Source organism: Lucilia sericata, unplaced genomic scaffold, assembly GCF_015586225.1.
Source record: "Lucilia sericata isolate MDLA Ls3-8-SP2 unplaced genomic scaffold, ASM1558622v1 Contig000294F_arrow, whole genome shotgun sequence".
NCBI lineage: Eukaryota > Metazoa > Arthropoda > Insecta > Diptera > Calliphoridae > Lucilia > Lucilia sericata.
Genome location: NW_023994319.1, coordinates 46063 through 67500, shown reverse-complemented (window position 1 = coordinate 67500; position 21438 = coordinate 46063). Strand labels below are relative to the sequence as shown.

At 31.9% G+C, this 21438-nt stretch overlaps 5 protein-coding genes across 5 annotated transcripts in view; 1 reads left to right on the top strand and 4 right to left on the bottom strand.

Annotated features, from left to right (window-relative positions):
- Window positions 1-1045, bottom strand: part of LOC119603346 (probable salivary secreted peptide) — a 5110-nt gene extending 4065 nt beyond the window's left edge. The window contains exon 1 of the mRNA XM_037955355.1: window positions 556-1045. Coding sequence (XP_037811283.1) covers window positions 556-735 — 180 coding nt within the window. The 5' untranslated portion in view covers window positions 736-1045. The remainder of the gene's footprint in view (window positions 1-555) is intronic.
- Window positions 1046-4221: 3176 nt separating this feature from the next.
- LOC119603342 lies at window positions 4222-5078 on the bottom strand. The gene is made up of 2 exons (XM_037955350.1): window positions 4822-5078; window positions 4222-4766 (listed from the first exon to the last, which is right to left on the bottom strand). The coding sequence occupies exons 1-2, from the start codon at window positions 4996-4998 to the stop codon at window positions 4575-4577; spliced, it is 369 nt and encodes a 122-aa protein (XP_037811278.1). The 5' UTR covers window positions 4999-5078; the 3' UTR covers window positions 4222-4574.
- Window positions 5079-7087: 2009 nt separating this feature from the next.
- Window positions 7088-7678, bottom strand: LOC119603341. The gene is made up of 2 exons (XM_037955348.1): window positions 7438-7678; window positions 7088-7361 (listed from the first exon to the last, which is right to left on the bottom strand). The coding sequence occupies exons 1-2, from the start codon at window positions 7609-7611 to the stop codon at window positions 7158-7160; spliced, it is 378 nt and encodes a 125-aa protein (XP_037811276.1). The 5' UTR covers window positions 7612-7678; the 3' UTR covers window positions 7088-7157.
- A 2813-nt stretch (window positions 7679-10491) lies between these two features.
- Window positions 10492-11164, bottom strand: LOC119603344. The gene is made up of 2 exons (XM_037955353.1): window positions 10925-11164; window positions 10492-10859 (listed from the first exon to the last, which is right to left on the bottom strand). Exons 1-2 carry the CDS (start codon window positions 11093-11095, stop codon window positions 10668-10670), a joined length of 363 nt encoding a protein of 120 aa, XP_037811281.1. The 5' UTR covers window positions 11096-11164; the 3' UTR covers window positions 10492-10667.
- Window positions 11165-13796: 2632 nt separating this feature from the next.
- Window positions 13797-14998, top strand: LOC119603347. The gene is made up of 3 exons (XM_037955356.1): window positions 13797-13850; window positions 14471-14677; window positions 14748-14998. The coding sequence occupies exons 1-3, from the start codon at window positions 13797-13799 to the stop codon at window positions 14922-14924; spliced, it is 438 nt and encodes a 145-aa protein (XP_037811284.1). The 3' UTR covers window positions 14925-14998.
- Window positions 14999-21438: the final 6440 nt, after the last annotated feature.

The window sequence follows — 21438 nt, the reverse complement described above, 5'->3', positions numbered from 1 at the left end:
TCAGTAAATACTATATATATTTTTTATATGAAAAAAATAATAATAATAACAAGACGTTTGGCGAAAAAAAATAAAGATTTCCGGTAGCAAGAAAACGCAATTTTGCAAAAAAAAAATTAAATATAAAACAAAAACTACTATTAAATGACTAATAAATATAATATATATTATTTTAAGACTTTATAATAATATCAAGAAAAAAATATTGAAAAAATTTATTTCATTACTTTTTGAAAGAAATAGAAAGCAACCTTGAGTAGGAATCAAAGAAAAAAAAATCGAATCTTAAGAAATATAAAAGATAAGCTGCCGAAGTCAAAAGAAAACAGAAAGAGCCTAAAAAAAATTTAAGAAAAAGAAAAGAACTGATAAGGTTTTTCAAAACCGCCACTTTTTTTCTTGCTTTCCTTTGTGTATCTACTTTCGTTTTCCTACATTACACTCAAAAATTTTTTAAAATTTCAAGGGTATTCGAGTTATTAAAATCTGCTGCTGCAATGTTTGATCAAACACCCCTAAATAAAATTACAAAAAAAAAAAAAAAACAATTCTTACATTTTTGGGAAATTTAATTTCATGAGTCACATATTTTCCCGGTGAAGAGGCATTGAATACTTGCTCGGCATGCAATAACTGGGCAGAATTTGAGATATTACCCCAGGTACTGGATATGGCATAGGTGGTGGCCAGTAGACTTAAGACCACCATACATAAAATAAACTTTTTATCTGACATTTTCTGTTACTAACACGTTTTGCTTTATTTAGTTAAAAAAAAAATTCTTTAAGAAATTTTTAATTTTTTTTTCAAATATTATTTTTTATAAATTTTTTAAATATTTAATTATTTGTTTATTACACGTTTATTTTATAGTTACACGTTTTGTTTTATTTTTTTGGTATTTTAGTTATTTTTTTCTTAATTTTTTTTAATTTATTGTTATTTTATAGTTTTATAATATTAATCCGTTTTCCAGCAGCAAATTTTTCAAACTAATTTTGATTTCATTTGAAAAACGAAAGCTTAGCTTAAGTGAAATTTATTAAAATGAAATTTCGTAAAGGGAGATGATATGTACATACCAGCAGCTATTTGTAATGAGTTTAATCGCCAACAAGAGTTTTGTGTTTTTCTTTTTTCCAGCATAAACGAATTTTCTATACCCTTCTTTGAAAGCTAATGTTTACAAAATTTTGTATTACTAAGTAATGTTAGTTTGCTTACATATAAGCAGATTTCTCTCTTTTTCTCTCTTTGATCAACAAATAGATCACTTTTAGCTAGATTAAGAAGACGATTTGTATGCTTTGATAAGCTCACAAGATCACTTTTAATGAGATCAAGAAACTCTCTGTTCTGCCAATGATCAAACACGAAGGACTAGATCAGCCCAGTTTATCTGCTTTGCATATATGACAAATGATCTTACAATGAGAGATAACGAATTAATGGAAGGTGCTAAAGAGTAATAAGCCTACGAATTGGCTTGATCATGATCGGTCGGACTCTAAAGAAACGATCGTAGTTGTTACAGAGCTGATACAGCGTTTAAAGTTAATGCTGTTCGGAATTAGTGATCGCGAGCGATTCATAGCTAACAGCATGACAGCATTACCTGTAGAGCTGACAAGGAGGGCTTTGCCATACAGACTTTTTTTTGTAGTCCTTACTCTTAAGATGACAAATGATCTTACAATAAGAGATTACGAATTAATAACACGGAGCTAAAGAGTAATAAGCCTCTGAATTGGCGTGATCGTGATTAGTACGAATCTAAAGGTTATTTGATTAACCTGTGTGCTCCGATTTCCTTCAATTGGACTCTAAACAAACGATCGTAATTGTTACAGAGCGGATACAGTTTTTAAAGTTAATAGAGCTACGAATTAATGATCGCGATCGGTTCATGTCATTATAACCAGCATGACTGCATTAGCTGTAAAGCTGACATGGAGGACAAGGTCAGTCCAGTCTATCTGCTTGCATATAGACTTCTTTTTGCCGTTCAAACTCTTCAGATGACAAATGTTCCTACAATGAGAGATTAAGAATTAATGTCACGTAGCTAAAGAGTAATAAGCCTCTGAATTGGCGTGATCGTGATCTGTAGGAAGCTAAAGGATATTTGATTAACCTGCTTGCTCCGATTTCCTTCAATCGGGCTCTAAAGAAACGATCGTAATTGTTAAAGAGCTGGTACAGCTTTGAAAGTTAATGCAGCTCCGATTTGGTGATCGTGTATGGTTCATAGCTAACATGGAGTTTAAGGTAAATCATTTCTTTTAGATTTTTACTTCGATGAGCCCTTGAATTGATGATCTTGTTCGGTACTGAACGCCTACAAATCTGATAGTTATTCATTTTAACTAGTTTGGTTTGATTGTAATGGAATGAGCCTGCAAATTGGTGATCGTATTTGCTACAGACTTGAAACGGCTTAAGTTATCCCACAATGAGCTTCTGAATTGGCAATCGTGAGTTTCAAACAATCTCGACTAATATTACATCTAGTTGAAACCGATCTCTTAGCAGAGTATCAAGTAGCGTATTTACGATCAAAGACGTTCTTACTAGATCAATTAATGATCTACTGCGGAAAACGTTAGTAGTGTTAAGCTCTTTGCTGTAGTGATCGTGTACGATACAGATCATGGCGTGATTTTCTTTAACCAGCTTGATGTCCTGCAAAGAATCCGCAAATTTGTGATCGTATTTGGTAAAGTGTTGAAACGACTTAAAAGCTTAACTCAAATCCAAATTACTGATCGCTTTCTATTCAGTTGCTCAGTTCTCCCACAAGGAGTCCTTGAACTGGTGATCGTGATTTCTTTTCCTTCAATAAATGTAGTTTAAAACTTCGAAAATTCGAATAATATAACATCGAGTTGAGAACGATCTCTTTGCAGAGTTTCGAGTTGCGTTCAATTTCGGGTAATACTATATCAAGTAATGATCTACTGAGGTAATGATTAGAAGTGTTAAGCTGTTTACTCTGGTTATCGTGTATGCTACAGATCATGGTCTTAATGTTAGTTTTCATTATTTGTATACTTGCGTTTAATACGGTGAATTTCTTAAAATAATAGATTCAATTAAGAGAGATCTGCTTAGTTGCAAAAGGCGCAATTAAGCAGATTTTGATCTTGAGTTCGCTACGTTTCACGCGATCAAGTTCGCTTTATACTATTATAGATAAAGATCTGTTTACAGAATCTCGAATTGAGAAAGATACAAAAAGTTCTTTTGATCGTTTCGTTGCCGTTCGATCGCTTTTGAACACGTTCAATTTCGCTATCGAATAATTACAGTTTCGTTTCGCAGATTTTCGAGTTGAAAGAGTTGCAAATCGTTTAATCTTCAAGTCGCTTTAGATGTTAATAGGCACTAATCTCTCATACGTCTCCTTTGTTTATCGGAGTTGCGTATACAAGATCGTTTCGAGACAAATCTGTTGAAGATCCAGTTGAGGAAATTGCAAACAACTCTTTTGATTATGAGGCTTTTCAGATGTTTATATCAAGAGTTTTTGTGATCATCGTCGAGTGTTTAATATGATCAATGCTGCGGTCGAATTGAAAAAGATCAATTTAAAGCATATCGAGTTAAAGAATCAACTTCTGAAGTCGCTTTAGATGTTGATGCATTCTAATCATTCAAGTCCGGGCTATGAGTCACTCGTTTCTTAATATCAATGTTAGAGTAATACTAGAACGATCAAGTATAGATCTGCTTGTAGAGCCTCTAGTTGTGGCAACAAATATGTATGCCTAGCAGTTCTTTTAAACAATAAAATTATGGCCGGAATCGTTCAAGTATTTCATGGTATATCAAAGCCTATTTAAAATATGAGATTATAAATCAAACACTACCAAACTAATCCCAGGTAATGCAAGCGGTAAATACAAAATTCAATAAACATGCCATGTCGCAAACCAAGTAATAGATTTAATTCACCCAAAATAAGTCTGCTTTAAGATGAATCTTAAATTTTGATTATTTTGAGTCATTTTTCTATCAAAAACCACTCATTACTCGCATTTAAAAACAAAACTGTATACTCTCTCTTCGATTTTTTTGAAATTTTCGCTAGAATTTTTCTTATCAGTACTTGTGTTCTTTTTTTCTTATATTCGAATTTTGAGTGTACAATAAAAACAATAACAATAAAAAGAAATGAAAACAAAATCAAAAGACGTTGTTTTTTTCTGAATTTACTTCGTTCGCACTTACTGAATCATGGGGATTTTACACACAATTTAAAAATAAAGACAATTTTCTTTTTTTTTTTAATTTTAGTTGATGTAACAGTCTACAAAGTGTTATTGTTTGTTTGGAATATAATAAGTAGTTTTTAAATAATTGAAGTATAATAAATAAATATAAGATTTCTAAAAATAAAACATGATTCGGTATTTTTTTGTTAGTGTTTTAATTTCAAACAGATAAGATAGATTTATATGTATATTTTAAGAAATTATACAAAATTTTGTAAGAAGTCATAAAGAGTAAATGTTAAAAACAAATTATGTTTAAATCTGGGTTTTTGTCTTAGCTAAACTTTAATGATCATTTCTTTATTTGCCATAAAACTCTACTGTTGTATTAACACCTCTGGAACGTTGACTTTTTAAAATGACTATGTCGGAACTATAACGTTCATTAACTTTCTTTAAGGGTATGGTATGTGTGGCCACAGCACCGGAACTATTGGTAAAATGATCGAACACATAAATGGCTGTTACATTTTTGGCTTTGATCTTGGAACCCTTAATTTCGAAATGTATTAAATTTGTTTCTGTGAAATTTTTAAAGCTAACTTACAACTTTCGGATAAACCACATATATTTCCTGTATGAAATCTTTAATGGGAAAACGTATCACATGTTCACGATATAACAAATGATCGGTAGTAGAGTTGCGCCTACCCCATGCTATAGATCTGGCCCCAGTTACAACGATCAATGTTAGAATAAAACAAAAACTTAAAAGAAAACGCATTTTGTTTTAGAATGCAACACTTGGTTAAAGAAATTTTTAAATCTAATGTTTCTTTAAGAAGATGTATAGATGAACTGAGGTTTCCGATACGATTGCTTTTTGTAATAAGTGTGAAAAAAACTGTATTGTGGTTTAATGGATTTTCCATAAATTGTTAAGAATAGTTCTTGGTATTAAAGTCAATAGTTATAAGTTTTAAAATGTACATGTGCATCAGTCCCGCGCCGTCAGTTTCATACATTCATTATAGGAAAATACTAGAGCGAATTCAGATAATAAGCTCAATATCTGATCGGTAGTTGAGGTATGTTTCTTAGATGTTGATGGACCCTAATCATTCCATTGTCTTCCTGTCAATGTTGCGTTATAAAAGATCGAGTTGTAATCTATATATCTGCATGTACGAGTCGGTCATTCCATGAGATCATAATACTAGCATTTGATAAAGCTGCAAAGAACTCGTTTCATCAAGTTGATATAGATGTCTTATCATCCACATATCTTGCGATGAATGTTGCGTATTAATAGATCGAGTTGAGACAGATCTTCCACGCCTATTAGTCGTACGTTTCTTACGATCAATATCGCGCAATACTAAAACACATTAAGGCGTTCAGAAAGGTGCAAAGAGAACGTTTGCTATTCAAATGGCTTTATACGTTAATGGATTCATTCCTGGTTTGCGATCAGTGATGAGTGATGATTAATCGATCGAGTTGAGACAGAAATCCACGCATTTTAACAGATAATTTTTTACGAACAGTATCAGTATGGATTCATTCCTAATTTACGATCAATAATAGGTATTAATCAGTCGAGTTAAAACAGAAAATCCACGCCTTTGATTAGATCATTTCCTACGATCAGTATCAATATGTTTGCATTCCTGGTTTGCGATCAGTGATGAGTATTAGTAGATCGAGTTGAGACAGCAATCCACGCCTTTGAGTAGATCATTTCATACGATCAGTATCAGTATGGATGCAATATTGGATAGATCATGTTGAGACAGAAATCCACGCCTATAAGTAGATCATATCTTACGATCAGTATGGATGCATTCCTAATTTACGATCAATAATGAGTATTAATCGGTCGAGTTGAAACAGAAATCCACTCCTTTGAGTAGATCATTTCTTAAGATAAGTAACAGTATGGATACAATAATGGTTTGCGATCAATGATGAGTATTAATCAATCGAGTTGAGACAGAAATCCACGTTTTTGAGTAGATCATTTCTTACGATCAGTATCAGTATGGATGCAATCCTGGTTTGCGATCAATGATGAGTGTTAATAGATCGAGTTGAGACAGAAATCCACTTCTTTGAGTAGATCATTTCTTACGATCAGTATCAGTATGGATGCATTCCTAGTTTGCGATCAATGATGAGTATTAATAGATCAAGTTGAAACAGAAATCCATGCCTTTGAGTAGATCATTTCTTACGATCAGTAGCAGTATGGATACATTTCTGGTTTGCGATCAATAATGATGAGTATTAATAGATCGAGTTGAGACAGAAATCTACGCCTTTAAGTAGATCATTTCTTATGAACAATATTTCGTAATACTGGATCGCATTAAGACAGATCTGTTGGCGTATTAAAGACCTTTTGATCTTAATTTCCAACGATCAGTATGGATGCAGTCCTGGTTTGCGATCAATGATGAGTATTAATCCATCGAGTTGAAACTCCTATGAGTAGATCATTTCGTACATTCAGTATCAGTATGGATGCATTTCTGGTTTGCGATCAATGATGAGTATTAATAGATCGAGTATAGATAGAAATCCTCGCCTTTAAATAAATAATTTCTTACGATCAGTATTTCGTAATAATGGAACGCATTTAGACAGATCTGTTTGCGTACTAAAGACCTTCTTTTGATCTTAAGAATTTTGTTTTGAAACTTTGAAATATAGATAGAATGGTGAAGAAACGATTTGCGTAAAAAACCCATTACATATAACCCTAGTCCCTATGTAAAGCCCACTTAAGGATATTCCTTTGACAAATTATAAAGTATTGCATAGTAATTGGTTTCGTAAAGTTAAGATTCAAATTTGATACAAAACTGAAGACATTTTTTTTAATTATTTTTGAAAATCAATATTTATTTAAATATTATTGGAAAATTAAAGAAATTCCCTTTCCTAACACTTCCAACATTTGCCATAAATTTCAACAGTAGAATTAATACCTCTTGAATTTTGACTTTTTAAAATAACCGTAGTTGTATTGTAAAGGACACCTTGGAGTCTTTGCAGCATTTGAATACGTTTGGGTACGGCACCAGAACTATTGGTAAAACGATCATAAACAAATACGGCCGTTACATTATATCTAGGATAGACATTCTAAACGCAGAAAAGACATGTATATATTGCAAGTCAGTCAATTACCGAAGTATATATATATTTTTTTTTAACTTACATGTCGTGGATAGGATACTTGAACCTCAATTACATGTTTTTTGATCGGAAAACGTACAATATTTTCGCGATACAATAAACGATCGTTATATTGACGTTTGCCCCATTTCCTGGATTTGCCCAAAGTTAAAGATGACAATGCCAAAATGAAATATAAACTTATAAGAAATTTCATTTTTTAAATTATATTTATTTCAATATTCCGATTTTAAAAATGATTTATAACTGTATGAAGAAGATAAAATCTTTCTTCTTTTATAGCGAGAAAAACAGCAGTAATCTTTATGTGGTTAAATGTATAATTTTATAGATTGTTAACTTCATACTACAACAATGAATTTTAAAATACATTTATTTTCTAGGTGTTGCTATAAATAGGACTAATGATTGATCCCATTCGATGAGTGATTGACTATTAAAAGGTTTGAAACCATTTTAAATGGTGAAATATCTTAAGTATTTTTTTCAAACAGAACACATTCATCGGATCTAGTCTATAGTCAAGTCTATAGTCAAGTCTATAGTCTAGTCTATAGTCTAGTCTATAGTCTAGTCTATAGTCAGTCTATAGTCTAGTCTATAGTCTAGTCTATAGTCTAGTCTATAGTCTAGTCTATAGTCTAGTCTATAGTCTAGTCTATAGTCTAGCCTATAGTCTATCTATAGTCTAGTCTATAGTCTAGTCTATAGTCTAGTCTATAGTCTAGCCTATAGTCTAGTCTATAGTCTAGCCTATAGTCTAGTCTATAGTCTAGCTATAGTCTAGCCTATAGTCTAGTCTATAGTCTAGTCTATAGTCTAGTCTATAGTCTAGTCCATAGTCTAGTCTATAGTCTAGTCTATAGTCTAGTCTATAGTCTAGTCTTATAGTCTAGTCTATAGTCTAGTCTATAGTCTAGTCTATAGTCTAGTCTATAGTCTAGTCTATAGTCTAGTCTATAGTCTAGTCTATAGTCTAGTCTATAGTCTAGTCTATAGTCTAGTCTATAGTCTAGTCTATAGTCTAGTCTATAGTCTAGTCTATAGTCTAGTCTATAGTCTAGTCTATAGTCTAGTCTATAGTCTAGTCTATAGTCTAGTCTATAGTCTAGTCTATAGTCTAGTCTATAGTCTAGTCTATAGTCTAGTCTATAGTCTAGACTATAGACTAGACTATAGACTAGACTATAGACTAGTCCATAGTCTAGTCTATAGTCTAGTCTATAGTCTAGTCTATAGTCTAGTCTATAGTCTAGTCTATAGTCTAGTCTATAGTCTAGTCTATAGTCTAGTCTATAGTCTAGTCTATAGTCTAGTCTATAGTCTAGTCTATAGTCTAGTCTATAGTCTAGTCTATAGTCTAGTCTATAGTCTAGTCTATAGTCTAGTCTAGTCTATAGTCTAGTCTATAGTCTAGTCTATAGTCTAGTCTATAGTCTAGTCTATAGTCTAGTCTATATTCTAGTCTATAGTCTAGTCTATAGTCTGTCTATAGTCTAGTCTATAGTCTAGTCTATAGACTTAGTCTATAGTCTAGTCTATAGTCTAGTCTATAGTCTAGCTATAGTCTAGTCGATCTATAGTCTAGTCTATAGTCTAGTCTATAATCTAGTCTATAGTCTAGTCTATAGTCTAGTCTATAGTCTAGTCTATAGTCTAGTCTTATAGTCTAGTCTATAGTCTAGTCCTATAGTCCTAGTCTATAGTCTAGTCTAAGTCTAGTCTATAGTCTAGTCTATAGCCTAGTCTATAGTCTAGTCTATAGTCTAGTCCTATAGTCTAGTCTATAGTCTAGTCTATAGTCTAGTCTATAGTCTAGTCTATAGTCTAGTCTATAGTCTAGTCTATAGTCTAGTCTATAGTATAGTCTATAGTCTAGTCTATAGTCTAGTCTATAGTCTAGTCTATAGTCTAGTCTATAGTCTAGTCTATAGTCTAGTCTATAGTCTAGTCTATAGTCTAGTCTATAGTCTAGTCTATAGTCTAGTCTATAGTCTAGTCTATAGTCTAGTCTAGTCTAGTCTAGTCTATAGTCTAGTCTATAGTCTAGTCTATAGTCTAGTCTAGTCGTCTATAGTCTAGTCTATAGTCTAGTCTATAGTCTAGTCTATAGTCTAGTCTATAGTCTAGTCTATAGTCTAGTCTATAGTCTAGTCTATAGTCTAGTCTATAGTCTAGTCTATAGTCTAGTCTATAGTCTAGTCTATAGTCTAGTCTATAGTCTAGTCTATAGTCTAGTCTATAGTCTAGTCTATAGTCTAGTCTATAGTCTAGTCTTTAGTCTAGTCTATAGTCTAGTCTATTGTCTAGTCTATAGTCTAGTCTATAGTCTAGTCTATAGTCTAGTCTATAGTCTAGTCTATAGTCTAGTCTATACTCTAGTCTATAGTCTAGTCTATAGTCTAGTCTATAGTCTAGTCTATAGTCTAGTCTATAGTCTAGTCTATAGTCTAGTCTATAGTCTAGTCTATAGTCTAGTCTATAGTCTAGTCTATAGTCTAGTCATAGTCTAGTCTAGTCTATAGTCTAGTCTAGTCTATAGTCTAGTCTAGTCTATAGTCTAGTCTATAGTCTAGTCTATAGTCTAGTCTATAGTCTAGTCTATAGTCTAGTCTATAGTCTAGTCTATAGTCTAGTCTATAGTCTAGTCTATAGTCTAGTCTTAAAAACAAAATTTATGAAAAATTTCCTTAAAAAAGAAAATGTATGAAAAATTTTTTTAAAAAAGAAAATTTATGAAAAATTTCTCTAAAAAGGAAAATTTATGAAAAATTTCTTTAAAAAAGAAAATTTTTTAAAAAATTCCTTTAATAGGAGAATTTTTAAAAAATTCCTTTAATAGGAGAATTTATAAAAAGATTCCTTTAAAAAGAAAATTTATGAAAAACTTCCTTTAAAAAGGAAATTTATAATTTTTTTTTAAAGAAAATTTATGAAAAAATTCTGCGAAGAAGAAAATTTATGAAAAAATTTCTTTTAATATAAAAATTTAAATATTTTCGTTATCAGGTTTATGTTTATTACAAAATTATTGAAATTGACAGCTTTTTTTAATAAATTAAACGATCAAGAAAAAAAAAATTCCACGAAAGATGTATTTTAAAATTTATTAATAAATTAAATCAATATTTAATTTCAGTCATACAAAGTTTTTTGTTCTTAATTATATAGATGTAGTGAAATAATTTGTATAACTGACCATAATTCGGTTGTGTAGAAAGGAGAAAAGAGTTCCCTTTATAATACAAATATTTAGTCTTTACCATAAAATTCCACAGTCGAGTTAATGCCCGCCGAACGTTGTCCTCTCAAAATAACCGTGGCCGAATCAAGACGACCTTCAAGATCCTTCTCCACACCATAAGCTAGTACTGGTACTGTAACCGTTGAATCTCTATTATAAACCCAAATGTCAACAATTTCTTCATTTGCAGCAGGTTCACCCTTAAATTATTGTCGTTAAAAAAAATTGCCTATTTTGCGTTAAATTTTAAAACACCATAACTTACATCTTTGGGATAGGCCACATAGACGTCTTGAGCAAAACCTTGTATGGGAGTACGAACCACATTTATACGATATAATAGTTTACTACCCACACCTTTACCCCACTTGACGGGATTGGCCTGTGATAAACAGGCCAATGTTAGGATTAAAACGAAATTTAGGAAAATTTTCATAATTTCTATTTATTGAGAGGAGATTAATGTTATTCTTAAACGCTGTTCCAGCCAACTGATTCGAAACCATGGATTTTCTTTTTATATATAGTGTTCATGATGTATATATGTTATGAATTCTGGTTTAAGATTGCAATTTTAATAAAGTCGGGATTTTCTTTAACAAAAAACCACACACACCTTCATATTTATTATCAGTTGTTGCTGATTTTTTGCTACAGTGGGTATAATAGTCCGCTATTATAAGGGACAAAATGTGTTTAGTCCGAAATTTTATAAATTATACTTATATTTAATTTTTCCGAGTTTTGTTATCGTCCTAAGTCTGTTTTCTGAATGTTTAAAAATTTTCACATATGGAGTTAATCTAATTCGCAAATAAACCAACCAATTATTATTTTTCTTTGCAAATAATGTTTGTTTGTGTTTTTTTAAGATTGAGAACGTGCTTTGCAGTTCAATGTTAGCTTTGTACTTCTACCTATATAAAATACATACAAACATATTGTAAACTAATCAACGTAAATTATAGTATTTTATGGGAAACCCCTTTTTTAACTAGAAATATGAATTATTCTTCAGAAATTGAATTTTCTATGAATTACATTTATTTGTAACAATTATTGCAAAAGCTTTAAAGATTCAGCTTTAAAACAATTTAGTTTTTAACAATATCGCCTGAAAAGCACAAGCTATTTCTAAATTGTTCCCTTTATTTTTATCGATAATGCAATAATTTGAAGGCCTTGACTATTTTATGGATTTATATATCAGGATAAGTCATATGTGTAACCGTCAAGGTTCAAGATTTTGTAAAATGCTACATACCAAAAGCCTTTATTGAGGCTTAGTGACTACTGACGATGAAAATCAGATCCGGTGAGTAACACAATTATTGCAAGAGAAAAGAGTCAACTTTAAAATAATTTAGTTTTTAACAAAATCGCCTGAAAAGCACAAGATTTTTGTAAATTGTTCCCTCTAAATTGTTCCCCCTTGAATATTTTATGGATTCGTATATCAGTCAAGTTTCAAGATTTTTGTTCAGTTCTAGTTCTGTTCTAGTTCAGTTCTAGTTCAGTTCTAGTTCAGTTCTAGTTCAGTTCTAGTTCAGTTCTAGTTCAGTTCTAGTTCAGTTCTAGTTCAGTTCTAGTTCAGTTCTAGTTCTAGTTCAGTTCTAGTTCTAGTTCAGTCTAGTCAGTTCTAGTTCTGTTCTAGTTCAGTTCTAGTTCAGTTCTAGTTCAGTTCTAGTTCAGTTCTAGTTCAGTTCTAGTTCAGTTGTAGTTCAGTTCTTGTTCAGTTCTGGTTCAGTTCTAGTTCAGTTCTAGTTCAATTCTAGTTCAGTCTAGTTCAGTTCTAGTTCAGTTCTAGTTCAGTTCTAGTTCAGTTCTAGTTCAGTTCTAGTTCAGTTCTAGTTCAGTTCTAGTTCAGTTCCAGTTCAGTTCAGTTCCAGTTCAGTTCTAGTTCAGTTCTAGTTCAGTTCTAGTTCAGTTCTAGTTTATTTCTAGTTCAGTTCAAGTTCTGTTCTAATTCAGTTCTAATTCAGTTCTAGTTCAGTTCCAGTTCCAGTTCAGTTCTAGTTCATTTCTAGTTCAGGTCTAGTTCAGTTCTAGTTCAGTTCTAGTTCAGTTCTAGTTCAGTTCTAGTTCAGTTCTAGTTCAGTTCTAGTTCAGTTCTAGTTCAGTTCTAGTTCAGTTCTAGTTCAGTTCTAGTTCAGTTCTAGTTCAGTTCTAGTTCAGTTCTAGTTCAGTTCTAGTTCAGTTCTAGTTCAGTTCTAGTTCAGTTCTAGTTCAGTTCTAGTTCAGTTCTAGTTCAGTTCTAGTTCAGTTCTAGTTCAGTTCTAGTTCAGTTCTAGTTCAGTTCTAGTTCAGTTCTAGTTCAGTTCTAGTTCAGTTCTAGTTCAGTTCTAGTTCAGTTCTAGTTCAGTTCTAGTTCTAGTTCAGTTCTAGTTCAGTTCTAGTTCAGTTCTAGTTCAGTTCTAGTTCAGTTCTAGTTCAGTTCTAGTTCAGTTCTAGTTCAGTTCTAGTTCAGTTCTAGTCCAGTTCTAGTTCAGTTCTAGTCCAGTTCTAGTTCAGTTCTAGTTCAGTTCTAGTTCAGTTCTAGTTCAGTTCTAGTTCAGTTCTCGTTCAGTTCTCGTTCAGTTCTAGTTCAGTTCTAGTTCAGTTCTAGTTCAGTTCTAGTTCAGTTCTAGTTCAGTTCTAGTTCAGTTCTAGTTCTAGTTTCAGTTCTAGTTCAGTTCTAGTTCAGTTCTAGTTCAGTTCTAGTTCAGTTCTAGTTCAGTTCTAGTTCAGTTCTAGTTCAGTTCTAGTTCAGTTCTAGTTCAGTTCAGTTCTAGTTCAGTTCTAGTTCAGTTCTAGTTCAGTTCTAGTTCAGTTCTAGTTCAGTTCTAGTTCAGTTCTAGTTCAGTTCTAGTTCAGTTCTAGTTCAGTTCTAGTTCAGTTCTAGTTCAGTTCTAGTTCAGTTCTTCCTTCCTTTTTGATTCATGCCTGGAAATTTGTATTAGTGTTTTTGTTTATTTTTTCACTATTTAATGGCAGATTAAAGAGTTATAAATAAAAAAATAAACATTGGTGGTAATTATAATATAAGATACTCCATGACTAATGCGGCACAAATAAAATAAAAGTAAAAATACTCAAAGGGTATTGCAAAAATTGCGTGCAAAAAAAATTCTAGAATAAAATTAGAAAAATGTTATGAAATGAAAGGCAGCTTTTTGAGAAGTAAAGAAAGGGAGTCATATTTGGCGATTCAAGTACGTAAAAGTAATACATCTACATACTGCGGAAAAGTTGGTGTTTTATGTCTGGCTATCTTTCTTAAAATTATTAAATTTAGTTCCGAATAAAAGAGATATAAAATTTCTTACTAAAATTTATTTCAAGTATCACTTTCAAATTCACAGAAGTCCTCGAAAATTGTAGAAATCTAATATTATAACTGTTAACAAAACTTTAGGGGTATTCAAAAAAGAGAGCAAATATAAACAAGCCTAATAATTTTCACACGATAATGCTTACATTAAAGTAAAGTTCCACTGAGTGTTTTCAAATTAAACCAAAAGACAAATTTCTCAGAAAAAAATCAGATCTTTAGCAACAAAACAACTTCACTTGAATAGCCCGGCTAATATTAGAAAAGTATAGATAAGCGACAATAAGTGTGTACGTATTACTGATTAAGAACAGAATAATATAAACAATATAAGTCCCAAAAAAAATCACCGTCTCTTTAATTAAATTGATATGATAATAATACCTATAGACTAAAATAATAATTCCCATATAGTTATCAATTTAATTCAAACAGTTCAAATCAAAGTGTTTGTTTTAGTATAAAAACATTTGCAATTTCCTTAAACAGCAGCAGTATTAGAAAAGCACTAAAAACCGCAGAACTCAACAGCAGCATGAAATTCTAATAACTTTCTGTTTGATTGCCTCTTTGGCCACAGTTGCCTGGACCAGCAGTGCCACATGGGGTAAACGTTATTCCAATGATTATCTTTTATATCGTGAAAATGTTGTACGTACACCCCTTAATGGTAATTACTGGAATGTTAATGTTGCTTTTCCCAAGTCGGTAAGTAGTCGCAGAAGTAAAATATTAAAGATTTGTGTGTAAAAAATTATTGTTTTTATTTTACTTTTAGGGTCAAGGTAATACCAGAAACATTACTGCCATTTATGTCTTTGATCGTTTTACCAACAGTTCTGGTGCCCAACCCGCTTTGTGGTCTGGTGGTCCCGGTTATAAATTTGCCACTGTCAATTTGAAGAGTCAATATTCGAGAGGTATTAACTCTACCGTTGAATTCTATGGCAGATAAATTAATGACGAATGTGATATTAGTTAATAATTAAATGGAAAATGTGAGAAAATAAATTGAAAAGCAAATACAAATTTTAAATTTTTATTATTTAATAATGAAGGAAAAGTTGTATGTGCTATATAAAGGTAGTTTTATATTCAGTAAAGTGGATATATCTCTGATTCTCCAGAACCAAGCGAGTAAACTAAATCAAACCCAAACTATTGTTCAATATATATTCCTTTACTTATTTTGTAGTTTGTCGCTTTAATTGTAGTTACAATCCCAAAGTCTTAGGAATGACTAATAGCATACAAATCAATATTACTAATACCCATAATAACCCCAACAACTTGCCGACTGGCCATTAAAAATACTTAGTAGACCAACTGACTAAATTTGATATCACTAACTGATAAACAAATTCTAAATGGATTAGATAAAAAATAACTACCAATATGTATAAAGGAAAATTAAAATTTTTTTTAATTGATAACAATATGGCCAATAAAACAATTAAAAAATACCCCTTTAAAAATATTAGCAAAAACAAATTTACCTGCAAATTATTAACAAAAACAAGACAAAGTAATAAATATTCCCATACAAATTAGAAAATTTCTATTGCCAACAAAACACCAGCAGCCATTTTACTCAGGATATTTACTCAGTTAAATAATAACAATATGATGAAAATACTGTATTGTTTTTGTGGCTCTATATGCCAAATAACGCCTTAGCCATTAGCAGGAGTTGCGAAAGGGGAAAAACATAATTCCACAGCTATTTTAGTACTAAACGAAGCTATTGTTGGCTCGACGAACTTTGCCAACATTTAGCTGCCGGCAAATGTTGTTTATCCCAAGAGTGTAAGTTAAGTTTGGTGACTTTTGTGACGGAGGTTGTGTCAGACATGGAAATTTAAAATTTTTTCTAATGAAAATCAGCAACAGAAACTAGAACAGAAGTAGAACAGAACTAGAACAGAAGTAGACCAAGAACTAGAACGAACTAGAACAGAACTGGAACAGAACTAGAACAGAAACTAGAACAGAACTAGAACAGAACTAGAACAGAACTAGAACGAACAAGAACTGAACTAGAACTGAACTAGAACTGAACTAGAACTGAACTAGAACTGAACTAGAACTGAACTAGAACTGAACTAAAACTGAACTAGAACTCAACTAGAACTGAAACAAGAACTGAACTAGAACTGAGCTAGAACTGAGCTAGAACTGAACTAGAACTGCACTAGAACTGAACTAGAACTGACTAGAACTGAACTAGAACGAACTAGAACTGAACTAGAACTGAACTAGAACTGAACTAGAACTGAACTAGAACTGAACTAGAACTGAACTAGAACTGAACTGAACTAGAACTGAACTAGAACTGAACTAGAACTGAACTAGAACTGAACTAGAACTGAAGTAGAACTGAACTAGAACTCAACTAGAACTGAGCTAGAACTGAACTAGAACTGAACTAGAACTGAACTAGAACTGAACTAGAACTGAACTAGAACTGAACTAGAACTGAACTAGAACTGAACTAGAACTGAACTAGAACTGAACTAGAACTGAACTAGAACTGAACTAGAACTGAACTAGAACTGAACTAGAACTGAACTAGAACTGAACTAGAACTGAACTAGAACTGAACTAGAACTGAACTAGAACTGAACTAGAACTGAACTAGAACTGAACTAGAACTGAACTAGAACTGAACTAGAACTAAACTAGAACTGAACTAGAACAGAACTAGAACAGAACTAGAACGGAACTAGAACTGAACTAGAACTGAACTGAACTGAACTAGAACTAGAACTGAACTAGAACTGAACTAGAACTGAACTAGAACTGAACTAGAACTGAACTAGAACTGAACTAGAACTGAACTAGAACTGAACTAGAACTGAACTAGAACTGAACTAGAACTGAACTAGAACTGAACTAGAACTGAACTAGAACTGAACTAGAACTGAACTAAACTAGAACTGAACTAGAACTGAACTAGAACTGAACTAGAACTGAACTAGAACTGAACTAGAACTGAACTAGAACTGAACTAGAACTGAACTAGAACTGAACTAGAACTGAACTAGAACTGAACTAGAACTCAACTAGAACTGAACAAGAACTGAACTAGAACTGAGCTAGAACTAAGCTAGAACTGAACTAGAACTGAACTAGAACTGAACTAGAACTGAACTAGAACTGAACTAGAACTGAACTAGAACTGAACTAGAACTGAACTAGAACTAAACAAGAACTGAACTAGAACTGAACTAGAACTGAACTAGAACTGAACTAGAACTGAACTAGAACTGAACTAGAACTGAACTAGAACTGAACTAGAACTGAACTAGAACTGAACTAGAACTGAACTAGAACTGAACTAGAACTGAACTAGAACTGAACTAGAACTGAACTAACTAGAACTGAACTAGAACTGAACTAGAACTGAACTAGAAACGAACTAGAACTCAACTAGAACTGAACAGAACTGAACTAGAACTGAGCTAGAACTAAGCTAGAACTGAACTAGAACTGAACTAGAACTGAACTAGAACTGAACTAGAACTGAACTAGAACTGAACTAGAACTGAACTAGAACTGAACTAGAACTGAACTAGAACTGAACTAGAACTGAAACTAGAACTGAACTAGAACTGAACTAGAACTGAACTAGAACTGAACTAGAACTGAACTAGAACTGAACTAGAACTGAACTAGAACTGAACTAGAACTGAACTAGAACTGAACTAGAACTGAACTAGACTGAACTAGAACTGAAACTAGAACTGAACTAGAACTGAACTAGAACTGAACTAGAACTGAACTAGAACTGAACTAGAACTGAACTAGAACTGAACAACTAAACTGAACTAGAACTGAACTAGAACTGAACTAGAACTGAACTAGAACTGAACTAGAAACTGAACTAGAACTGAACTAGAACTGAACTAGAACTGAACTAGAACTGAACTAGAACTGAACTAGAACTGAACTAGAACTCAACTAGAACTGAACAAGAACTGAACTAGAACTGAGCTAGAACTGAGCTAGAACTAAGCTAGAACTGAACTAGAATTGAACTAGAACTGAACTAGAACTGAACTAGAACTGAACTAGAACTGAACTAGAACTGAACTAGAACTGAACTAGAACTGAACTAGAACTGAACTAGAACTAAACAAGAACTGAACTAGAACTGAACTAGAACTGAACTAGAAACTGAACTAGAACTCAACTAGAACTGAACTAGAACTGAACTAGAACTGAACTAGAACTGAACTAGAACTGAACTAGAACTGAAGTAGAACTGAACTAGAACTCAACTAGAACTGAGCTAGAACTGAACTAGAACTGAACTAGAACTGAACTAGAACTGAATTAGAACTGAAATAGAACTGAACTAGAATTGAACTAGAACTGAACTAGAACTGAACAAGAACTGAACAAGAACTGAACTAGAACTGAGATAGAACTGAACTAGAACTGAACTAGAACTGAACTAGAACTGAACTAGAACTGAACTAGAACTGAACTAGAACTGAACCAGAACTGAACTAGAACTGAACTAGAACTGAACTAGAACTGAACTAGAACTGAACTAGAACTGAACTAGAACTGAACTAGAACTGAACTAGAACTGAACTAGAACTGAACTAGAACTGAACTAGAACTGAACTAGAACTGAACCAGAACTGAAACAGAACTGAACTAGAACTGAACCAGAACTGAACTAGAACTGAACTAGAACTGAACTAGAACTGAACTAGAACTGAACTAGAACTGAACTAGAACTGAACTAGAACTGAACTAGAACCGAACTAGAACCGAACTAGAACTGAACTAGAACTGAACTAGAACTGAACTAGAACTGAACTAGAATAGAACTGAACTAGAACTGACTAACTGAACTAGAACAGAACAAGAACTGAACTAGAACAGAACTAGAACTGAACTAGAACTGAACTAGAACTGAACTAGAACTGAACTAGAACTGAATTAGAACTGAACTAGAACTGAACTAGAACTGAACTAGAACTGAACTAGAACTGAACTAGAACTGAACTAGAACTGAACTAGAACTGAACTAGAACTGAACTAGAACTGAACCAGGACTGAACTAGAACTGAACTGAACTAGAACTGAACTAGAACTGAACTAGAACTGAACTAGAACTGAACTAGAACTGAACTAGAACTGAACTGGAATTGAACTAGAACTGAACTAGAACTGAACTAGAACTGAACTAGAACTGAACTAGAACTGAACTAGAATTGAACTAGAACTGAACTAGAACTGAACTAGAACTGAACGAGAACTGAACTAGAACTGAACTAGAACTAGAACTGAACTAGAACTGAACTAGAACAGAACTAGAACAGAACTAGAACTGAACTAGAACTGAACTAGAACTGAACTAGAACTGAACTAGAACTGAACTAGAACAGAACTAGAACTGAACTAGAACTGAACTAGAACTAAAGTAACGTTCCACATAATAGTCCAGACCCTGCCACCAATATTGCCAAATTTACCATCCCCGATTTATGTTGCAATATTTACAATGTTTATGTAAAATATTAATTGAGTTCCGGTGTGTGTGTATGTGCTACTGCTGTATTTTTGTTTTTAGGGTCAAACCAATAACCGCACCATTACGGCCATTTTTATTTATGATCATTTCACAAAATACCTCTGGCGCTACTGGCAGCTTGTGGTCCGGTGGTCCTGGTTATAAATTTGCCACTGTCAATTTAAAATCACAATATGGCCAAGATATGTATATGACTACTACTGTTGACAATTTTTGGGGGAGAATAAATGGAATAATTTAATGAAACTTTATTAAACAATAATAAAAAAGTTTATTGTAAAAGGGAGTTTTTTTATTTATTAAAAAAATTAATTAAATAAATTAATTGCTTTGTAGGAGTTTTTTTTATGTAAAAGAAATAATGCACATTTTATTCAAAGTGTTTTTTGGTCTTAATTATTTACACAACAAAAATGATTATCAATAAAAGTTAAAAGTTTGTGAAAAAAAATGTTTTAATCCAGTACAAATTTATGTACTTAAATGATTTATAAATACATAAATAAAAAAAAACGTATGTAAATAATTTATAAAATATGCCAATATTCCAATTATGTATGTTGTAGTATATAAAAATGTTTAATCTAAAACTTGTACTATATATGCCTATAAATATGTGACAAATTATGAAAATTATTTGTGCGTATGCAGTAATTAGTCAGTTATAATAGGGGTATTCATAGTTTGAATATAATTTCAAAAATTTAGATCTTTAACTGGTCTTTAAATAACAATGCTTATATAAACCTATGAATATCCCTTCACTTTCAAAAATGCTCACAAATTGTTTTTCAATTATTTATTTAATTGCAACGCTTTTTTTTCATTCAGAATTTATTCAACTCATTAAAATGCATAAAATTTGCACTTGAACATAAAAGTTGTTCAAAAACTTATACATGAATATAATTAAAATAATTTTAATTTATTTTAAAAAATTGATAACATAATGCACATGTACAAACAAATATTTAATATAGAATTTTAGCAAAAAAAAAAAAAAATAAAACAAAATTATATATAACACATTCATAAATATCTGGTAAAATTAAAAAGTCAAAGTTGTTGAAAAAAAAAAGAAACAATTAAATATACAATGTATTTAATATGATTAATTAAAACAGATTTTGAACAAAATTATTATAAATAAAATAAAAACAAAAGTAAAGTATTTTAATAGATTGTGAAATTAATATATAAAAATTAAAATTTTGGGAGATAAAAGAGTCAACATTTTTTGGGGGCTATTAAAATTATGAAATTTATCAATTTTTAAAGAAAAAGGTTTTGTTTTGCGGAAACAACTTTTTATTAAACTGCAAGGTCTTTGGAATATCTATGATTTGATGGCATATTAGATCCGAACTGTAGTCGTTCTTACCTTTGAATATCGATAAATAATAGTTCAGTTCTAATTCAGTTCTAGTTCAGTTCTAGTTCTGTTCTAGTTCTGTTCTAGTTCTAGTTCTAGTTCTGTTCTAATTCTGTTCTAGTTCTGTTCTAGTTCTGTTCTAGTTCTGTTCTAGTTCTGTTCTAGTTCTGTTCTAGTTCTAGTTCTGTTCTAGTTCTGTTCTAGTTCTGTTCTAGTTCTGTTCTAGTTCTGTTCTAGTTCTGTTCTAGTTCTGTTCTAGTTCTGTTCTAGTTCTGTTCTAGTTCTGTTCTAGTTCTGTTCTAGTTCTGTTCTAGTTCTGTTCTAGTTCTGTTCTAGTTCTGTTCTAGTTCTGTTCTAATTCTGTTCTAGTTCTGTTCTAGTTCTGTTCTAGTTCTGTTCTAGTTCTGTTCTAGTTCTGTTCTAGTTCTAGTCTGTTCTAGTTCTGTTCTAGTTCTGTTCTAGTTCTCTTCTAGTTCTGTTCTAGTTCTGTTCTAGTTCTGTTCTAGTTCTGTTCTAGTTCTGTTCTAGTTCTGTTCTAGTTCTGTTCTA